This window comes from Hyperoodon ampullatus (assembly GCF_949752795.1).
Source record: "Hyperoodon ampullatus genome assembly, chromosome: 5".
Lineage (NCBI taxonomy): Eukaryota > Metazoa > Chordata > Mammalia > Artiodactyla > Ziphiidae > Hyperoodon > Hyperoodon ampullatus.
The window spans coordinates 123947900-123968944 of NC_136918.1; the positions used below are offsets into that span (position 1 = coordinate 123947900).

The 21045-nt window shown below is 31.2% G+C and overlaps 1 protein-coding gene across 3 annotated transcripts in view; it reads left to right on the forward strand.

Annotated features, from left to right (window-relative positions):
* NCAM2 (neural cell adhesion molecule 2) overlaps positions 1-21045 on the forward strand; it is a gene marked incomplete at both ends in the record, with an annotated part of 481818 nt that overhangs the window by 455691 nt on the left and 5082 nt on the right. For all 3 annotated transcript variants that reach the window (XM_079704995.1, XM_079704996.1, XM_079704998.1), the window contains one exon: positions 15160-15364. In XM_079704995.1, coding sequence (XP_079561121.1) covers positions 15160-15364 — 205 coding nt within the window. The remainder of the gene's footprint in view (positions 1-15159; positions 15365-21045) is intronic.

The following is a 21045-nucleotide window of genomic DNA, read 5'->3' on the forward strand; positions in this document are numbered from 1 at the left end:
AAGGTCTTCTTAGAAACTTTTATTACTAGTGGAGACCATAATAATCAGATGATATCTTAATAAAACACATTAGTATAGTTATTCATTTAAATAATGTAATAATTGGAGAGTAGTCTCCTTTGCCAGCAAAAATTTATGAAAGCAGACATAAATACTTAGTGATTTTCTCCAATTCCTTTGGTTAACATATTACTATAATTCAGTTTGAGCACCATGAGAATAAAGCTGTAGAAAACCATTAAGGGTCTCAGTTCATCCACAGCCAAAGTATGAAACAAACATGGCTTTGGAAGTTTACAAATAATAAGAACAATATGAAAACAGAGCAGCTTCTATTTTTTAACATGTACTGTGATACACACTGTATGGAATGCCTTAAGTGCAATATTTCATTTACTATGAAGTAGCATTTCTCCCATATTTTAGATGAGAAAAGTGAGACTTAAAGAGGTTGAGGAATTTACATAGTGAAGAGTCACAGTTAGAACGGAGTCCCAGTGCCCTCTATAAAACATCATATTACTTTGTGTTTGTTTGTTTTAGTGCTGAACCTGGGTTCAAATGATAATTCTTTTTTATCTTGATTTTTTTTGATGTGGACCATTTTTAAAGTCTTTAGTTAATTTGTTACAATATTGCTTCTGTTTTATGTTTTGGTTTTTTTCGCCCTGAGGCATGTGGGATCTTAGCTCCCTGACCAGGGATCGAACCCGGACCCCCTGCAGTGGAAGGTAAAGTCTTAACCACTGGACTGCCAGGGACGTCCCTCCAATGATAATTCTTTAATAAGTAAATTATTCAGTTATTTTTTATAAAGTGAAAAAAAACTGGTGGTTTAGACATGAATATATATTTCTCTTTTACAAACAGAGTCAAGTGTTGCATTGTCAGTTAAAAATTAAATAGTGTAGAAATTACAAAATGGATAATACTCGTTTTCAAGATTTGCATCATTTTAAGGCACACTTAATCTTCCTTACTCCAGAAGAGCTCTCTCCCAAATGTATGTCTTAATATATATAACACTCATTAAAAATCTTTGCATACATTTCAAAGTGAAAATTTTCATATAATATCTATATGTTGTTATAATATTGAACTTCTTTCAATTGATACATTAGTTACAGATGTTTTATATCTTGGGGGAGAGAGAAAGGTAAGCTGACTTTTTCTGTTGTTCTTGTATTTATTTTTCCTGAAGCTCCTTAAAAATGATATGGTATCAAATGGGAACTATCTGAGGATTGTTGGAAATTTTCATGGTGACTGTCACAGTATTATATTACCTTGTTAGCTTTATATTACATTGTTGTTTGTGGCCACTGTGAGGAAACTAAAGAGATTTGAGAAAATTTATTCTAATATTCTAATCAAACGCCATTATTTTATTATATCAACAATCTGAGGATCAGAGAAGAAGAATGACTAGTTACTGACACAGTCAAGGAACTTACACCCTCAGTTTTCCTCATATGTTTGTTTTATCAAATTACACGGAATCAAAGAAGGCATACCTAAGTCTCTTGTCTATCACTTACATGGTCTTATATCTTTAACCTAGTTTCTTTGATTTCTTCTTGATTGAACAATAGAAAAATCTTTGTGACAAAGGAAAGGCTGTGTATTCACCAACTACCATTCCTTTGAGTAGTCATGGTACTTCTCTTAAGCAGCTGTTATGGCTCTCAGGTCAACTTGTACATATAGCTGCATTCCCAAGATCAGTGTAATAAACTTTATAGTATATAAACTTTTTATAGCCTTAAAAGAATATCAAGTTAAATTTTATTATTTTCTGATTTTTACAAATTGCCTGAAAACACTTTATAAAATGACTTTATTTATATTTTTGTAGAAATAAATTATATTTAATATAAAATAATATTTTAGTTACTATCTAATAAAAACCAAGATAAATATTTCCATTTCAACATCTTTTTCATTTTAAGAAATCATAATAAACAGCTTCAATACATAATTTGTATAGTGGCTATATTCTTGCTTCTCTACTGATTTCTCATTTATTATTACAAAGAGAAACATTAAATTATTTTAAAAGTCATACTAAAATGTAGCCTTTTTTTCTGTTTAAATGTGCTTAAAACAAAATTAAAAATTATCTCTTCAAATTAGCATTTATGTTTTGAAGAATCTCTGAATGACAAACTTCAAGTTGCTGTTGTTTCTATATAATTTCACCACAGCTAAACTGGATATGTATATTACATGGAAGACTAAATGCAAAGCTCACTGATGCTCTTGAAAAATGACAGGAAAAATATTCTACTTCTTGGTGCTTATTGGTGGAAAACAGAAAACAATTTATTGGATTTTCATATGCTATCCTGAGACTTACTGTTCCATCCAATGGCTCAGACATGAAGGAAGGTTTATTTAAGGAAATAGAAATATTTCTCTACAGCAGGGTCCAGTATGGTTCATTGGTGGATTTCTTCATACAAAAACAGGTAGCTGAAAATAATTGACTTACCTGTGTGTTATTCATAACTTAATATGTCATCATTTTTTTAGTAATTATGAATATTGTACTTATGGATACTCTCAGTTGATTCAGGCACGTTAGCCAGTCCCATGAAGATTTTAAAGATACTAACTTTGTTTGGTTTCTTTTCTGCTCTTAAATATGCTCTGTTTTTTCAAGCAGTTCCAATTGTGCACCAAAATTGAGAGGAATGTACAGAGTTCTTATATACTTCCAATCCCGATGTATGCATAGCCTCCCCCATTATTAACATGCAGAATGGTATATTTGTTACCATCAATGAATCTACATTGACACACCATTTTTACCCAGAGTTCATAATTTGCTTTAAGTTTCACTCTTGGTGTTGCACATTCTGTGGGTTTTGGTGAATGTGTAATGACATGCATCCACCATTATAGTGTCACACAAAATAGTTCCAATGCCCTGAAAATCCTCTGTGCTCTGCCTACCTCTTTATCTCTCCCTCTCTCCTAATCCCTGGCAACCTCTGATCTTTATAACTGTCTTCATAATTTTGCTTTTTCCCCAGTGTCATATAGTTGGAATCATACAGTAAGTAGTCTTTTCAGATTGGCTTCTTTCACTTATTAATATGCCTTTAAAGTTCCTCCATGTCTTCTCATGATGTTATGGCTCATTTCTTTTTAGCATTGAATGATATTCTATTGCCCGCTGTCTCATGTTTTATCCATTCACCAAATGAATAATATCTTGCCTCTATTTTTCTTAAGTGAAAATCGACATTTCTATTTTATGGTTGATGGTATACAATATATTCATTCAGATGCAGTGGGTAATAATATATATGTGGTCTTACATATTTAGAATATTTAATTTTAGTAATGTAACTTAATTTTTTTATTAAACGCCAATGCAGATATTGAAGTTTCTAAGACACAATAAAGTGAGCATGTAAAAACAGAAATTTTGTAAACCTAATATGTTATAAATTCCTTAGAAAATAATACCATTCATTTATTTGTTCACATTTTCCATTTATTGTCTTATACATTTATAAAATTCAAAGGTATGTATATTTAATAATTTTATAATAAATAGGTTAAACAGTTTGGAATTTCAACAAGCAATTTGTAAAATATCAGTTGTAGTTTAATCTTATATGGGTGTAATTCAATTTTGTTATATAGTCTTTAAGAAAAAAGTATTTTCTGTTTGTGCAGAGAAAATTTAATTTCCCTTTTTTTAAATATATGAGATAGCATTTTAATATTAACAGAAAAAAATGAAATTGGCCAGTTAATGGTTGAAACAAGGACCTAAAATTTAAACTATTCAATTTTTTAACACTTGCCAATATCTGTTTTGATCATATTCACTTCAATCTAAGAAGCTCCCTTTCCTACTAACCAATAAAAATTTCATTATCTTATGGGAAATAACTAAATCAATTCCACCATAGCAAACTGAACATATACTATAAGATTTAAACTGCATATGGAGAAAGTATACAGTTAGTGAGGTGAGAATAAACTTCAAATGTATCAGTTTGAACAAGTATCATATATAAAAATATTTTATATCTCTTTATCCCATTTTTTGACAGGATTTTGTAGCACGTCTTCTCCGTTCCAACATACTTAGCAATTTGAAATGTCAGTGTAGATAAGAACCTACATATTCTGCTCTGCAAGGACTATAGATATTTTGCAATTTCCCACAATTTATAGTTGCACAAGATTTGTAAAAATTATTAAAAACGTTCATTTCTAAGTTTTCAGTTATTCGAAACATTTATCAAGAAAGTGCTGTTATCTACAATACTATTTCTTTTTAGTCAACTTTTAAAAAAAAAATAGCACAGCTTATTTTATTTAATTTCCTTTTTTACATTAAACTATGTTATTTTACCTCATACTGAAATTTGACAAGGTTCGATCAACATTCCCATAGAAGAATAATAATTTTATATTCTAGATTATTCACTTTTAACAAGGAATTGTTTTATAAAGATAGATACTAAAACCTTAAGGGGGATTGGGTGGATATTAAAAAAAAAAAAACAACTAACGGTGAAAATTATGAACGACTTGAAATGTCATTCCATTTAGAAGTATATAGAATCATTGTACTAATTATAAATATATTTTATATAAATTTATATTATTATACAGTGTCTATTTTTGAAATATATTAATAGACATAAATTGTCTAATGTTAATTCAATCACTAAGCACATATAAAAGACTGAGTCTATTTCCTAACTTCTTAAATCTAAACATCAAGCAGGGATTCACATGTCTACATGTATTATGGAAATGGGTATGGAATCAGAGACAGGGAAGACTGGACAGATATTTTACAGCCATAGCCCAGGCCTCTACCAGCTCCCTCCTAACCATTGCAACAGACTCTATTTCCCTATGTATCTCTAGCAACTCCCTGCCGTCTTTTAGGGAAAGATCACAATTAGGTTTTGTTGTTAGTGGTGTTTATTTATTTTGTTTTTGTTGATTTATTTATTTGTTTATTCAATTGCAGGGTCCATTATTTTTAACCTCACCATTTATCACTTAATCAACATCCTCCACCAGTTACCCCCAATATCATCTCTAATATCCATAAATATCTGTTAATTTCAAAATATACTGTATTATCGCATACATCTCCATCTTTGCTCACATCATGTTCTGGCTAAAAGGGACTCATCATCAGATAGAAAGCTTCTTATTCTTCAACATAATCTTAGAATTTATCTTCTCTATCATGCCTTCCTTGACCACTAACCATCAACTTACATGCTTCTTCCACCTGTTTGCTCAGGTTACATTATTTTTCACCACTAGGAAAGCATTTGACTCTACTTGTCTTACTCACCCTTCTCAATACATTAAGAACTCCCAGAGAAGAGAGTCCTTTTCCTTTTTCTTATTTTATTCTCACAACTGCTTGACAAAATTGTTTAATTACATTATGATAAATTGAAGGGTGATTATATATCTTTGACCAATTTATCCCTGGGCAAAAAGATCACTTTTGTAATATAAAAGACTAGATGATATTTTGAAAAGATATTTAACTTATAATCCCCCATTTGTAAACAAACATCTATAGAAAGACACTTTTAGAAAAAAAAGTATAGGGTTTTACAATTATCCATGCAATTTATATATAAATATATTTATAATTCCCTTTCCATTACTAAACCAATTATCCTCACTTAGCTACTTTTTCTTCCCCAAAATCAGATATTTAGTTTAAAAAAAAAGTCTGGTTTATCAGTGCTACCTCTTGATCCCATCTTCTTCCAAAGAATACCTCTTAGTAGGGAGAAGTGACTTGAAGGGAAATTTTGGATTAACATTGTTTTTATATTAAAAAATTAGTTATACACATAAAATCATTTTGACAAAAACATCAAAATGACTAGAGAATAGAGACACAGTAGTAAGGAATAGGTGAAGTAAAATGCAATCTTCACCCCTTCCCTAAATAATAGGGTTGTATGAAAAGAAATTTGGAAGTAAGCAATAAACTGTCTACATCAATATTGTTTAACTGAGTACACACAGAAAAGACATGACCACCTTTTTAAGATGTACCAAAAATAGCCTGAAGATTTTAAACATATCTAAACAATAGCACAAGTCTTTATTGATATATTTGAGTAATGTTGAAAAATTATTGGTGAATTTTACTTATATCTTTTGAAATCTGAAAATTTAAAATTGCTAAATGAATGTGTGGATACTACAAAGAGTTTTATCAAAGAACCAGAAAGCTAGACAATAACATACAATGATCTTCCACATAAGTATTAATCTCTGGCATGACATTTATAATTTGTTTCTAGATATATAAAGAGCTCCAATGAACTCAATACATGTTAATTTAAAACAGAGCTAATTACCTTTGTGTGATCCTAAAAACTAAAAATCCCTCAGACATGTCACAAAGCACTTATAAATTGGTGTAATTACATATAAGTATGTACTTTTCTCAAGATTCTAACAGTTTTGATTTTTAATATTTTTTAAAGATTTTTCATTTTAGGGCTTACCTGGTGGCACAGTGGTTAAGAATCCGCCTGCCAATGCAGAAGACACAGGTTCGAGCCCTGTGTCCGGGAAGATCCCACATGCCGCAGAGCAACTAAGCCCGTGTGCCACAACTACTGAGCCTGTGCTCTAGAGCCTGCGAGCCACAACTACTGAAACCCACATGCCTAGAGCCCATGCTCCACAACAAGAGAAGCCATCAAAATGAGAAGCCCACTCGCAGCAATGAAGACCCAACACAGCCAAAAAATAAATAAACTAAAAAAAATAAATTAAAATAAAATAAAAGATTTTTCATTTTAAAATTCCAATATTCTTTTCCCAAAATGCAATCCTTTATAAAAGACGCTGCAATTTTCTCTTCACTGATGACAATACTCTTCACAGCCATCACAGATCTACTAGAATTATATACTTTTTTCTTTAAATTTTTCACTGAAAAACATGTGAGATTACACATTGTACCCACACAGTTTTCATACAGTTAGTTCAGTAAGCAATTAAATATCTGAATAAAATGAACATAAATGCACTTACAAATTTGCTAATAAGTGCATTGTGTCAGAAAGCTGAATGATGTAAATGCTTTATCTCATAAATACTATGAGTTGTCCAAAAGGAAACCGATATTTCAGAGTAAAAGATTTGAACACAAAGAAAGTAGTCTTAATTTAAGAAGGAGACTTTGATCCACTCTGTAATAATCTTTTGAGAGTTTTAATCTTATTTTTTACTTAAATGAAGATGAGTGTGCCTAAAATATTGGGCAAAATAACCACCACAATAAAAGTAACAATAAAGATAACCAAAAAACTAAAAATTAATGGTGAGCTAAAGAGGACAAAATGAATTACAGAAGAAAATAATACCAAAATATATGTATAGATATTCTTGTCCCCAAACTGAGCAAAAGTCAATGTCACCTGTCAGAGACAATAAGAGCATTATGAATAATTATCTTTCTGTCATTCATTTTAACATAAGTCTTTCAAAGTTCAAAAAACAATTTAATTTGACATGTAGAAGTAAGGGAGGGACCAAAAAATAATTTATGATATGAATAATTAATAAATTAAAAAAGAATGATATTAAACTAAAATCTTCTTGACTTCTGGTCATAGTGGAATGCACATCTAAAACTAGGAGAATGAAAATATACTTAAACCTTAGGCCTTAATGAAGTGTGTTTATCAAAAACAATAAAAACTACTTGTAAAATGTAAACATGTATTTACAGTTATTTTATGCATCCTAGTTCATGTATGCTAACACTATTCAAATATTTATACTTGCTAAAATCTAAGAAGGTTTTGGGTAAAAGAAGTTCTAGTTTTTTAAAAGAAGATACTATAAACAGATGATGAGTAATGAGAGGTAGCTATAAGCAAAGTGAGCATAAAGTAATATATGTACAGTGTCTTGGAATTCCCAAAGTACCCTTCATATATGATTCTCAAAGAATATTTTAGCTAGGATACATGGGAATTGTTATCCACATTTCATCAGTAATGAAATGTAATAAAATTATAATTATGATTTCGGTATATCCGATTGTAGTGTGTAGGCCACAAAATGAGTGAACAATACCACGGTAGAGATAAAAAATATTAGAATTTCCATCAATATTTATTTTATATCATTTTAATTATTTTTTTATGTTTTGTAATTGTACATTGCATTTTTTTCAAAGGATCAATACATTGTAAAATACTTTTAAAAGAAAAACACATATCATAGGAGGAGAGACAATTTTTCTCTGGATGTATATGGGGAAGCAATAAAAAAAGGGACTCGGATTGGAGGAAGAATATAAACTCCAATCATAGTTGCTCTTGAGTTTGTTGTTTGAATTTTTTAAACATTTTGGATTAATGGAAAATGATATAATCATCCTTGCTGATACAGTTTGCCATGATTTTCTCCTTTCTATTTAATACAATTAAAGGGGCATTGACCAGACATTGGAAACCTCAGAAGTTCAAACTTTTGTTTCAAACAAGCATGTTAAATATGAATGAAAATTGAATGGATCTTAGCACAGGGAGATCAGCTTGGTTCTTTGTGACCACCTAGAGGGATGGGATAGGGAGGGTGGGAGGGAGACACAAGAGGGAGGGGATATGGGGATATATGTATACATATAGCTGATTCACTTTGTTATACAGCAGAAACTAACAGAACAATGTAAAGCAATTATACTCTAATAAAGATGTTTAAAAAATGGAATGGATCCATCAATTCAGGGATTAACAGCAGTCACTATAAATGCTGGGGACCCATGGTCATGACATAGAAGAAAAATGTGGTATGTGGAGAAATGGAAAGAGTGGGACATTGTGCTCAGTTTGTTATATCAGCAGTTTTCAACATTTCCCTCTTTAATAGTGAATTTTATAACATGCTTGAATAAAAGTTTTCTTCGTTTTTTCTACTTGTGATTACACCTGCAGAAGTGATTTGAAAGTCATGTTGTTTCAAATATATAAAAATAGATACTTGGAATCATTTTTCTAAAAACCTAAAATACATAAATATGGCACTTCTATGAATATACCTGATTCCTCATTTAGTATAACCGAGAGAAGTCTATCAATCCTAAAGACAAATCATACCTAATTTAGGTTCTGTTTAGCAGATCAGGTATTCGCCGTAGGAAACAGAAAGTTTCATAAATGTGACTTTTCTCTACATAGCTCCTCAGGGTTGGAAAATATTATTTTCTTTGACAAGTGGATTATTTCAAGGATTGTAAAGCCTGCAGCTTCATCTATTCTGGGGGAATATTGTGATTATACTTCATTTTCAATATCTCCACTGTTTTTAAAGCTGTAAAGTTTATCAAAATTTTAAAGCTTTGAAAAATATATATATTTTTCTGTTGACATAGTTTAGACCCCAGTCTCATTTCTACCCTTTGGCTCTTTTTATTATATTTTCCTATTCTCTGTTGATTTGGGGGTTCCTAGGAAAAATATCACAGAACATTAATTTATCAATTTAAGATAATTTCCAAGTATATAAGTGGCAAGTGATTTTGGAAAACAGCTGTCTAACATAACACAACAAGAAACTGTGAAATCTTTAGTTGGTTTTTAAATTAGTGCAATACATTTTCTTTTAAAAGTATGTATTACTCTAGAGCATATCTTTTATAGTGCATGGAGATTACCATAATTTTAGAATCTCTTACTATTAAATCTAGGCCCTTCTTAATTTAAAAATCTTGCCTTTTTATTCCTTTGTTGTGTTTTGGGGAATCCAATGAATGAAATTAAATTTGGGGAATTTATGCTTCATAAGTAAAATGGGACTTAAATAGCTGTATGATAAGCCCAAAGATGTATGTTAATTTTTAACTTATTTTAGTACATATCAGGAAACCCCTCTAATACTGCACTAATTTTGTAGCACTCAATAAATGTTGTGAAGCCTAAGTGAATAAATAGTCCTTTAAAAAAATAATGAAACTGTGTAGACACAAAAGTCTTTAGATAACCCAGATGTTTGATTTTAAAGTAGTTGAGTGGCTGACCATCACTGCTTAGATGGAGCTCAAATGCAGAAAGCTGTCTACTTCATCTTTCCACATAGGATGAACCATACGTGTGTATAGATTTATACTTAGATTTTCCAGAAATCATTTGATATTTGAAAATGTGTGACACTAGGCAGAATGAAGGAAGAATATATAAACAGGAGACAAATAGACCTACCTCTATTGTAGAAGCGTATAGTATCTAGTTAATGCCATGATGAACACCAAAAAGGGCTTTTCTTGTTATCTGTTATACACTTAAACTCACTGTATTTAGCAATATAGCTTATGAAAATAACTACCACTATTTTGGGAGCAACAACTAAATCTCCATTTTAGGACGCTTTAAATTAAGAAAACTTAAGGAAAAAGTTTTTTCTCCATATCTTTATCACAACTTTCCACATCTAAAAGTAATTCTCAAACTATAGAAAAAGAGTTAACTAAAAAACTGAACTACATAAGGAGTCAGAAAACAATGCTACTTTTATAAATTGTAGTGGTTTTTGAAAAACATATAAACATAGTATATTTCATGGAAAATTAATGCAGTGTTCTAGCAATGAGTTAATTTCTACAACAGAAACATGGAAAACACATGAATACGATGGATTTGAAATGAAGTGTTTTTTTTTCTTATATTCTTGTTTTGATTTTATATTTTGATGACTGTTAAATTGCAAGTACATAAAGCTCTGGGGATACATACTGGTTTAGTTAGCCAATTTTTAAATTTCACAGTGTGGGAGGTACAGCTTGGAGGGAGATTGTAAAAACTCATTTAGACTGATTCTCATATTTGCTTTCAATAGTAAAATATGTACCTAAAAATAGATGTTTAAATATTTGATTCCAAAATTATTTATTCTCATTCAATTCTAATATGAAATCCCTTTTCAAACGAGCAATACAAAAGATCACTAAAATAGAAGCTGAAAATAAGAATTCAAGAAAAATACATAAAAGCAAGAAATAATTAGTTGCATAATTATACCTCATTTAAATAGTTGTTTTTCCACTAGTCATATGGGAAAATATGGATATTGACATTTTTATGCAAGCAAATTATACATTTTAATTTAGTCACTAAATTTTATTTCTATCTTTTGATTATTTGAAGCTGAGTATCCAGTACAAAATGTTGACTTGAACACAGGTATAAAACCGGGTAGTTCCCTGGTGGTCTAGTGGTTAGGACTTGGCTCTTTCACTCCCATGGTCCAGGTTCAACTTCTGGTTAGGGGACTAAGATCCCAGAAGCCATGTGGTGAGGCCAATATATTTATATGGAACTGGAAGCTAAATAGTCTTCATTTGTACAGATCTAATATTAAGGGTATTAAGGGTTATCTTGTGACTTAGGTCACTGTACTCTCTGGACCTCATTTTTCTTATCTAGAAGAGAGACCTGAAAATATTTTTGTTTAGATAATGGAGTTTAATAAAAATTATATCATAAAACACATGTGTAAGTATTCTGGGAAACTGAAAAGATTAATTTAAAATCCTTTAAAAATAAATAAATTAAATAGATAAAACCCTTTAAATGATTGCTATGCTCAGTTTCAATTTGTTAAGTAATTAAAACCATAATTTACTTATAAAGATTTTTTGTATGTTATTGAGGAAATAAATCACTGCTAGTCCCCCAATACTAGTGATTTAATGTTACACATGATTATGACTTTGTGAAAAGTCCAAAGACAAATAAGTGAACTTTCACAATAGATTAAATTGGTGTCAAAAGAAAAAAAGAACAGAAAATTTAGCTTTTATAGTTATTATAGCCTAACTTCATGAGATATGAGAATGTGTGAGCATTTAAATACATTCTTAAGCTGAAATATTTTTTAAAAATCTTTCAAAATAAAACATAATTAAATATTTATAACATAAACGTATTCAACGTCCATGCCTATTCTGTGCAATGACAAAAATATATTTGGTTTTACATAAAAAAAATAACTTCTAGTAATCTTCCAAAATTGTAATCTTGTTTGTTAAGATTGTTAAAAAGGTATAATATTGTTTCTCTAGAAAAAAGTAATAGATATTTTAGCATCAATATTCCCTTACTATAAGGTGCTTTACAAATATAATGTTTCTAAGAGCTTTTTCTAACTTGGGAATAGAGCAGGTCAATATACTGGTTCAATGATAAAAAGGTCATGAATAAAATATTTATCATTTAAAATCTAACTAGCTAAAACTAAGTCATTTTTTTAAAAAGTGATCTTTTTCTCAGGAGAATAATCAATGCTTAACAAGAGATTCTGAAGGTTGCTGATGAAGAAATGTATTTACTGGACTAATTTAAATTTAAATGGTCTATTTTTTTTCACCAAAACCTCATCTTGTTAGAATTTTGTAATAATAATAAAAATAATAATATAGTAATAATAATAATACTCATTAAATTTTTACTTAGTGTTGGGCAAAAGTTTTCGAGGTGTTAAATACATTATTATATTCACAAAAATCTTTCCAACAACCTCAGGGCTTAGTTTGTGGTGGTTGTTTTCCTAATTGTCCCCATTTCAATAAAGAGACATCTCAACCTTAGAGAAAATTTAAATGACTCAACCAAGGATATATAGGAGTAAGTGATGGAACCAGGATTTTCTGACACCAGATCCAGTACATTTAAATACAAAGCAAGAGTCTTCACATTTTAAAAAGGTAAATGGGGATTTATATATTGGACCAGATATATCATAACTGAGTTGTGGGATTTATTGTCTAGAACTATGTCTGCATGTGAGAGGAACCTAAATGAAGTAAGAAAGAAGCGATTAAAGTTCAAATGTCGTTTCAGTCAATATATCTGGATGGGCTAAAGCTTAAATGGAGATGTATTTTTCTACTATTCTTGTCTGAGGTTTGGTTGTTGAATCATGTGAAGTACATCCAAAATGATTACTTATGAACACTGTAAAACATATTTTTGCTTTACATATAATCAAAGATATTTCATAGCTGAGTTGTCTTCATTATATTCTAATAGTATATTCAGATGAGAATCATTTATATTTGAAAACGGATAATGGAAGAAAATGCATAAAATGATTTCTTAAATCACTAAAAGAAATCCTGGTGTGCTTGATATATTATTTTTATAGCAGGAGGCACTATATTTTTTTAATTGTGCATATAGATACATCTTTGAAAATTATTAAATAATACTTAGAATCTCATTGTCCATTTGTATATTGGAACTTTGCATAAAAAAAAGATACTAAATATCCATGGCTGAAAAATATTTTTGTTTCTCTAGTCTTCCCTTAAAATGGGTTCATGTGATAACAGTTCTGTGGAAGCTAATAATTTCTCTGGATATGAACTAGGCAATTTTTCTACACTAAAACCATCTAAATAGCACGTTAAACTTTGATAGGGGAAGGAGATTCTGAAAATGGCATGAAAATTTTTTTTCCTCCACCACTCTCATGTGTTTATCACCTGTTTCTCATTATCGGAAATAAAATAATTATAATCAAAATCACACTTTTTTGGGGCATGTGAGTTCCAAGTATTTTGATTCAGTGCTTAAAGAATTCTTATGTGCAACATCATGGGGACACTGTAGAATATGTGTATTCTAGCACACATGAAGAACAAAGTTGCCTGGGTAAGTGACAGGCACCATGTAACAAATAGAATGATTTTTATTAATCTATCTGCAAGCTATTAGAGTGTTAAGAAATATAAATAACATGTATTTCCTGGAAAAAATAAAATAAGTTTAGACATTAGACTCAGAAAAATAAACTAGGATTCAGACAGGTGTGACATATTCAAGACTGGCCTGTTAGTGGAAGATTCAACATAAGGACAGTTATATCATTTCCTTTGGATCACAGTTTCTTCAGTCATGATTAAAATATATTGGACCTAACTTTAAAAATATGACTAACAAAATCTTTGTTTTACATATAAATTTTTTTCAGAAGTGGTTTTCTCAAAACTCAAATTTGCATCTCTCCCTGTATCTGTCACTTGCATTGCACACCACTCACAGACTGACCAAGTGATTATGATGCTGAATGAAAATTATATTTTATGATTAAAAATGATACTTATAATTTTATAATGTTACATAAGCAAATTTTGACATGATCATGTTGATCATTTTGAACAATTCTATAAAATTGTCATATAATTCTTTTTTCCCTCTAGATAACACAGTATCACCAGTTTAATCCTGTGTCTTTCCATTGTGTTCACTTTCCTATCTACATTGTTATAGTTGTGTAATCTACCCTCATATTCGTCTACAGGCATATAATGTTTGATTCATTTTTGCTGTACTAGCCACTCTTGCCATTTTTACTTTGTCAGTCAGCCTATTCCACCCTGTTCTCCATCACCTCTTTCATGAATTCCATGACTTTTGGAATTTCCTGCAACCATATGTCACAGAAAAGTGGCTCCCATCTTCCCCTATCTTTTCACAATATGACTTCAGAAAGGTAATAATTACCACAACTCTGTTAAAGTTTGCTTCTAGTCTAATATGATTTGTTAAAATATTAACTGGAAAAATACAAGTAAACCATTTATTCTGAAATGATGATTTTTAAAATATTTCTAGGCAGATATTTTAAAGAGCATTCTCTGTCAAAGCAAAGTGCTCCAGCATCATTTGCAAGCCCAAGTCTTAAAACTGAAATCATTCCATATAGAGCACTTATTTAACACTTCTCTTACAGGAGTTTCGACTATATTTTTTCTTTTAACAAAGTGATGATCTATTAATGGCTCTGACTTTCTGGTAGAGTATAGTTAGGGTTATGATAAAATATTAATTATCTTCCCCAAAGGTAATCAAGAAGTATATTGGAAAGAAGAGTTTCTTAGGGTGTTTTTTTAAAGAAAGTTTGTAAGAAATATTTCAAATGCTTAACATGTCAGTTGCTTAAAACATTGTTTGAAAACCAGACAATAGCTCCCAGCAATCATGAAATTGATGTATGCTAATGAAGATATTTTTTCCTGTCTCTTAAGTTGAATATTTCTCGGATAAGATGATTTCTTTTATTAAAATAACTGTATAAACTTTTCTAATTTGGAGTTTAATAAAATTATTTTCTTTTATTTTTAAGACACACTTTTTAATGGTCTCGGGCTTGGAGCAGTCATTGGTCTGGGAGTCGCTGCACTCTTGCTAATTCTTGTGGTAACAGACGTCAGCTGCTTCTTTATTCGACAATGTGGGTTATTGATGTGCATCACCAGGAGAATGTGTGGGAAGAAAAGTGGCTCCAGTGGTAAAAGTAAAGAACTTGAAGAAGGAAAAGCTGCATACCTGTGAGTATCAGACATCCGCATCAAAGTAATGATAGATGCTGCATATCACTACAAAGAGCTCAAAATTTATGTTTTCCTCATGCAAAACTTAGAGTGAAATGCAAAGAGCTTTCCATATTAACATCATCTTCAAAAGTTCTCTCATGTTCCTAACCAGACAACCCACACTACTCCAGGCAACTCTCCCTACCCCTGGCAACTAATAATCTATTTTTTTAATCATAGATAAATTTTAGCTCTTATAAAGCTTGATATAGTTTCATACAATGTGTATTTTTTGTGTGTCTGCCTTCTTTCACTCAGCATAATGTTTTAGAACTCATTCATGGCGTTCTGTGTGTCAGCAATTCATTTCATTTTATTGTTGAGCCATTTTTATTCATTTTTGATACATACATTTAAGCATGTACGGTCTCATACATTAATTTCTAGGCTTAGGGATATAGGAGAATCCATTTTGCATGGCCACATTGTTTTTTTGTTTGTTTGTTTTTATATTGCTTTTTGTTTTGTTTTGTTTCTCCAAAGCCCATTTCAATATTTCTAGGCAATTTGTCTATGACCATTTTTCATGGGTATTCTGTAAGGAATATTTTCACTTCATGGGATAATAAATTAGATAGTATAAATTTTCAATTAAAAAGTTACGTTAAATATTACAATCAAAATGTCACCTGCTTACTTGTTGGACACAGCACATAGCAAAGAACAAACAGAAATTAGGCTCTATTTCATACTTGAAAGAGATATTAATGTATGACATAGTAAATGTAGTGGAAACAATTCACTATTCAATATCTCTTGCTTTCCTCATAGAAGCATATTGTACTTCCTAATAACTTGCTGTACTTTGAAATTGTCTTGTTAACTAAATAAACATATCACCAAATTTAGTTTTAGTTACTTTTTCACATATCAAGAAAACAATGTACTATATAACATAATTATACATATATACATATGATATATATATGCACACATTGACTCAAAACTGAATTTTATATATCTTCATTGTTGCTTTACTATTAACTAAATGGAATAAATACTAGGTAACGAGCACTTCTATACAATCTAGGGATAAAGTGGTGAACAAAACAAACAAGAACTTTGTTCACATGGAATTCATGTTTCAATGTAGGAAGACAGATAATCAACACTAAAATTGAAAATGTCTGGTAGTGATAAGCACTAAGAAAAATGAAAAACAGAATGACAATTGTTACTAGAGGTTGGGTCATTAAAGACCTCTCCAGGGAGGTGAAACTTAGGCTGAAGAGTGGGTGATAAAGAGCCAGAAATATAATGATCAAGGGGAGGAACTTTCTAAGCAATGTAACAGTAAATACAAAAGCCATTAAGTCAGGAATGAGCTTGTTACTTAAAGGCCAAATGGATCTGAGTGGAATGAGGCAGGGAAAGAGAGTGGTACCAATCAGGTGGGAGAATTATCTGAGTAAAAATGTATTAAATCTTCTTGGTCAAAGTAAGGAAATATTTTCAAAATAGAAAGCAACTGAAAGTTTTTTTTAACGGTTTATTTAGCTACTTGTAAAGAAGGATTACTGGAGGGTTGGTAGGTGAAAAGGAAAGATTTGAAATCAGGGAGACTGGGTAGGAGAATCTTGAAATATTCCAGGTAGAAAATGATGGTCTTCTGTACCAAGCCAGTAGTATTATAGGCATATAAAAGTGTATAGCACCCAAATATAGATGAGGTAGAGTCAAGTACTGCTGACTGATTCAACTTTGGGGTGAAAGAAAGAGAGAAATCCAAAAGGACCTTCACTTTTTTGTCTTAATTAATTACAGAGGTGTTGAAGACAATGTGCAAAAAAATGAGGTACATCTAAGTTCTGCTGTTTGTTTTTGTTTGACTTTATTAATTGGTAATTTATCCACCAACACTTTTGTTTGTAATTACTGCCAAGTTTAATTAACCTTAAAGACTTGGAAAGATGAAAACACATGGTTCATTCCATGTTTGTTGTCCATCATAAGTTTTTAAATCACAGTTTCCTCTGCTTTAGGAAAAAAGTTTTCAACTCTTTTGCAAAAATTCATTATTCAAATTGGAAAAACATTATATAAAACCTCAATGAATACTGGGACATAATTGATTTGATTAATTGGATATATACTAGTTTCTATATATGACCCCAAGCATTCTAAGACTAGTCCCTTCATGTTATCACAAGTTATAAGACTGTGTAGATTTCTTACAAAACACATTAACTAAAGACTTAGAGCATTATTATTTAAAGAACATTATATTGCAGAAAAAAAGAGAAATTAAAGTCAATGGCATACAGGATGGCATTGTGTAAAGTCCTAGAATATTCCATTATTTGGCTTTCAATATAAATTAACATTTATCTTGAATTCTCATAGTTTATGTTATAAAATGGTTAAAGATTATTATTTTACCAAACTTTATGTATACTCTTATTTACCCAAGCATTAATTTGCAATAGCAAATATTTATTGAACACCTAGATAAGCACTATCTAGATAGATAAGCACTATCTAAGCTCCAGAGATACAACTGTGAGGAAGCAAACTAGTCCCTACCATCAACTAGTTACTGTGATGGGAAACACATTTAGATTAAAAAACAATCAAATGGATAAATAAATAAGAAACTTCTGTTGTAAATATTACTTTTCAAAAAAGAATGAATTTACTTAATCAGACTTAGCTGAGCAAGTTGTGAAAGAACTAAAATATAAAAAAGATTAGGAAGTAACTAGTCAAGTGTGTGTGTGTGTGTGTCTGTGTGTGTAAATGGCTTTTCAGCATGCAGAAAGAGGGATACATAGCTCTGGCCCCCTTTACTGCCACATGGGAGAAGGGAAATACCCAACTCAAGTCCACTCTAACCATCCTGTTCCACTTAAAGGGGAAAAAAAAGAGAAAAAAATTATGAAGTTCACAGTCCAGGAGCACAGACTCACTAAAAGGCAGAGACTGAATCATGGGAATATGGAATGCATCCTCTTTACACCATAATTTACCACCACATTACTAAAGACCTATATTTAGCAGTTCCTTCTAGTCAGTACATCATGTCCCACTATGAAGAAAAAATTACAAGGCACACTGAAGGCAAAAATCAGTTTGAAGAGATGGAGCAAGCATCAGAACCAGATTCGATATGGCAGGGATGTTGGAATCATCAGACAAAGAATTTTTTTTCTTTTTATGGTAAGAACTCTGATAGATAAAGTAGACAGCATGGAATAAGGGATAGAAAATGTAAGCAGAGGTGGAAATTCTAAGAAAGAATCTAAAAGAAATGCTAGAGATCAAAAACACCACAATAGAAATGAAAAATCCCTTTGACCAGCTTATTAGCAAGACTAGACATGGCTGTGGAAAGGATCTTGAGAATATCTTAACAGAAAATGTCAAAACTAAAAAACAAACAACAGCAACAAAAAAAGACTGAAAAAAAAGAAAACAGAATATCTAATACTGTAGGACAACTACAAAAGGCTAAACATATGCACAATAGGAATATCAGAAGGAGAAAGAAAGAAAGAAAGAAAGAAAGAAAGAAAGAAAGAAAGAAAGAAAGAAAGAAAGAAAGAAAGAAAGGAACAGGAGAAATATTTGAAACAATAATAACTGAGAACATCCCTAAATTAATATCAAGCATGAAACCACAGATCCAGGAAGTTCAGAAGACACCAAGAAGGATAAAAATCAAAATAAGACAAACAAAAAAACTACACCGAAGCATATAATTTTCAAACTACAGAAATTCAAAAATAAAAAAAATTGGGCTTCCCTGGTGGCGCAGTGGTTGAGAGTCTGCCTGCCGATGCAGGGGACACGGGTTCATGCCCCGGTCCGGGAAGATCCCACATGCCACGGAGCGGCTGGGCCCGTGAGCCATGGCGGCTGAGCCTGCGCATCCGGAGCTTGTGCTCCGCAATGGGAGAGGCCACAACAGTGAGAGGCCCGCATACCGCAAAATAAATAAATAAATAAATAAATAAATAAATAAATAAAATAATAATAAAAAATAAAAAAATTATGAAAAAGCTAGAGAAGCAAAGGTAAGAATTACATCTGACTTCATACACCACACAAACATACACCTCCCCTCACACATACACACATTGATTTTTTTTTTTTTTTTTTTTTTTTGCGGTTCGTGGGCCTCTCACTGTTGTGGCCTCTCCTGTTGCAGAGCACAGGCTCCGGACGCACAGGCTCAGCAGCCATGGCTCATGGGCCCAGCTGCTCCGCGGCATGTGGGATCTTCCCGGACCGGGGCACGAACCTGTGTCCCCTCCATAGGCAGGAGGACTCTCAACCACTGCACCATAGGGAAGCCCACACTAATTTTTATATGTACATATGTTTATATGTATGTGTGTGTGTAAAATTTTTCTCACATAACAATGCAGCTTCAAAATGTCCCATTTCAGTACATGAATTTCTGACTCTTTTTTAAAATAAATAAGTAGTATTCCATAATATTATACATCATAGTATATTTATCCACTTCTCTATTGTTACAATTTAGATAAGACTTTTAATATCTTTATAATATTAAAGTATATTATGCTGTTTTGAACTTCGTTTTTACATCAATCCTGTTGTAAATGTACATGAAGCTCCTACATATGGAATGGAAGATCAAAACTGAAAAATACTGGCAAATTGCTCACAAAAGCCAGTACCAATTCCACTCACAAATAATCATAGAATATGTATTTCCCAATTCACATCCCAAATAATCACAGAACATATATTTCCTACAGTGCTTCTCAAACACTGCCTATTATCAGTTTATATTTCAATCTAATAAGTGAAAAATATCATTTAAAATTTGCATTTTTCTAATCAGGGATGAGTCTGAGCTTATTTGTTTTATGATTTTCTTTTGGTCATTTTATTCTTCTTGGAATTTCCTGTTCATATTCTTTACACATTTTCATAGAGTTGTTTGACTTTTCTTTCACTTGTTGATTATAATGTGACCCTTAATCATTTGATGTTACATTTGTTGTAAATAGTTTCCCCAATCTATCCCAAAGTTTGGATTATGCTAGTGATGCCATTATTTATATGAACTTTACATTTTCATTTAAGAATTGATCAACTGTATAAAATATTATTTCTCAGTTTGCATCAAGATATTTTCATTTTGCTCTTATTTAATTTGTTCAAGTTGCAAGTTTTAGTAGTATATTTCCTAACATAAATCCTCCTTGCCCTCCTAGGATGGTGATGACAGTTAACAATGATTGAGTACTGCATGTATGTCAGGCACTAGTCTAAGGACATGGCAGAAATTAATTTGGTATCTTTATCTTCTCTGTTTTACTGACCAAGCCAGAAATGTTTATGCAGTGAGTTGGGAGAGCCAGCCAGGTTGGTTCTAGGGCACATCCTCTTAACTGCTCTGCTACACTTGTCATCATTTTCTGCTTAATAATCAGTTCTAGAAATCTGGCCAGAATTTCTGTGTTTACCAGTTTATAAATTGTAAAATTTTCTATAAATTTTGGCATATATTTTATGCCAATTTAAACAAAATATTGCTTTGTCACTCTTTATAATTCCATATTGGTAATTATTCTGATATCACTAGGATAATAATTAGTGTAATTTATACAGAATAGGAATTAGACTCATGTAGGTTATATGTGTGCTTCAGATAGTATTTATTG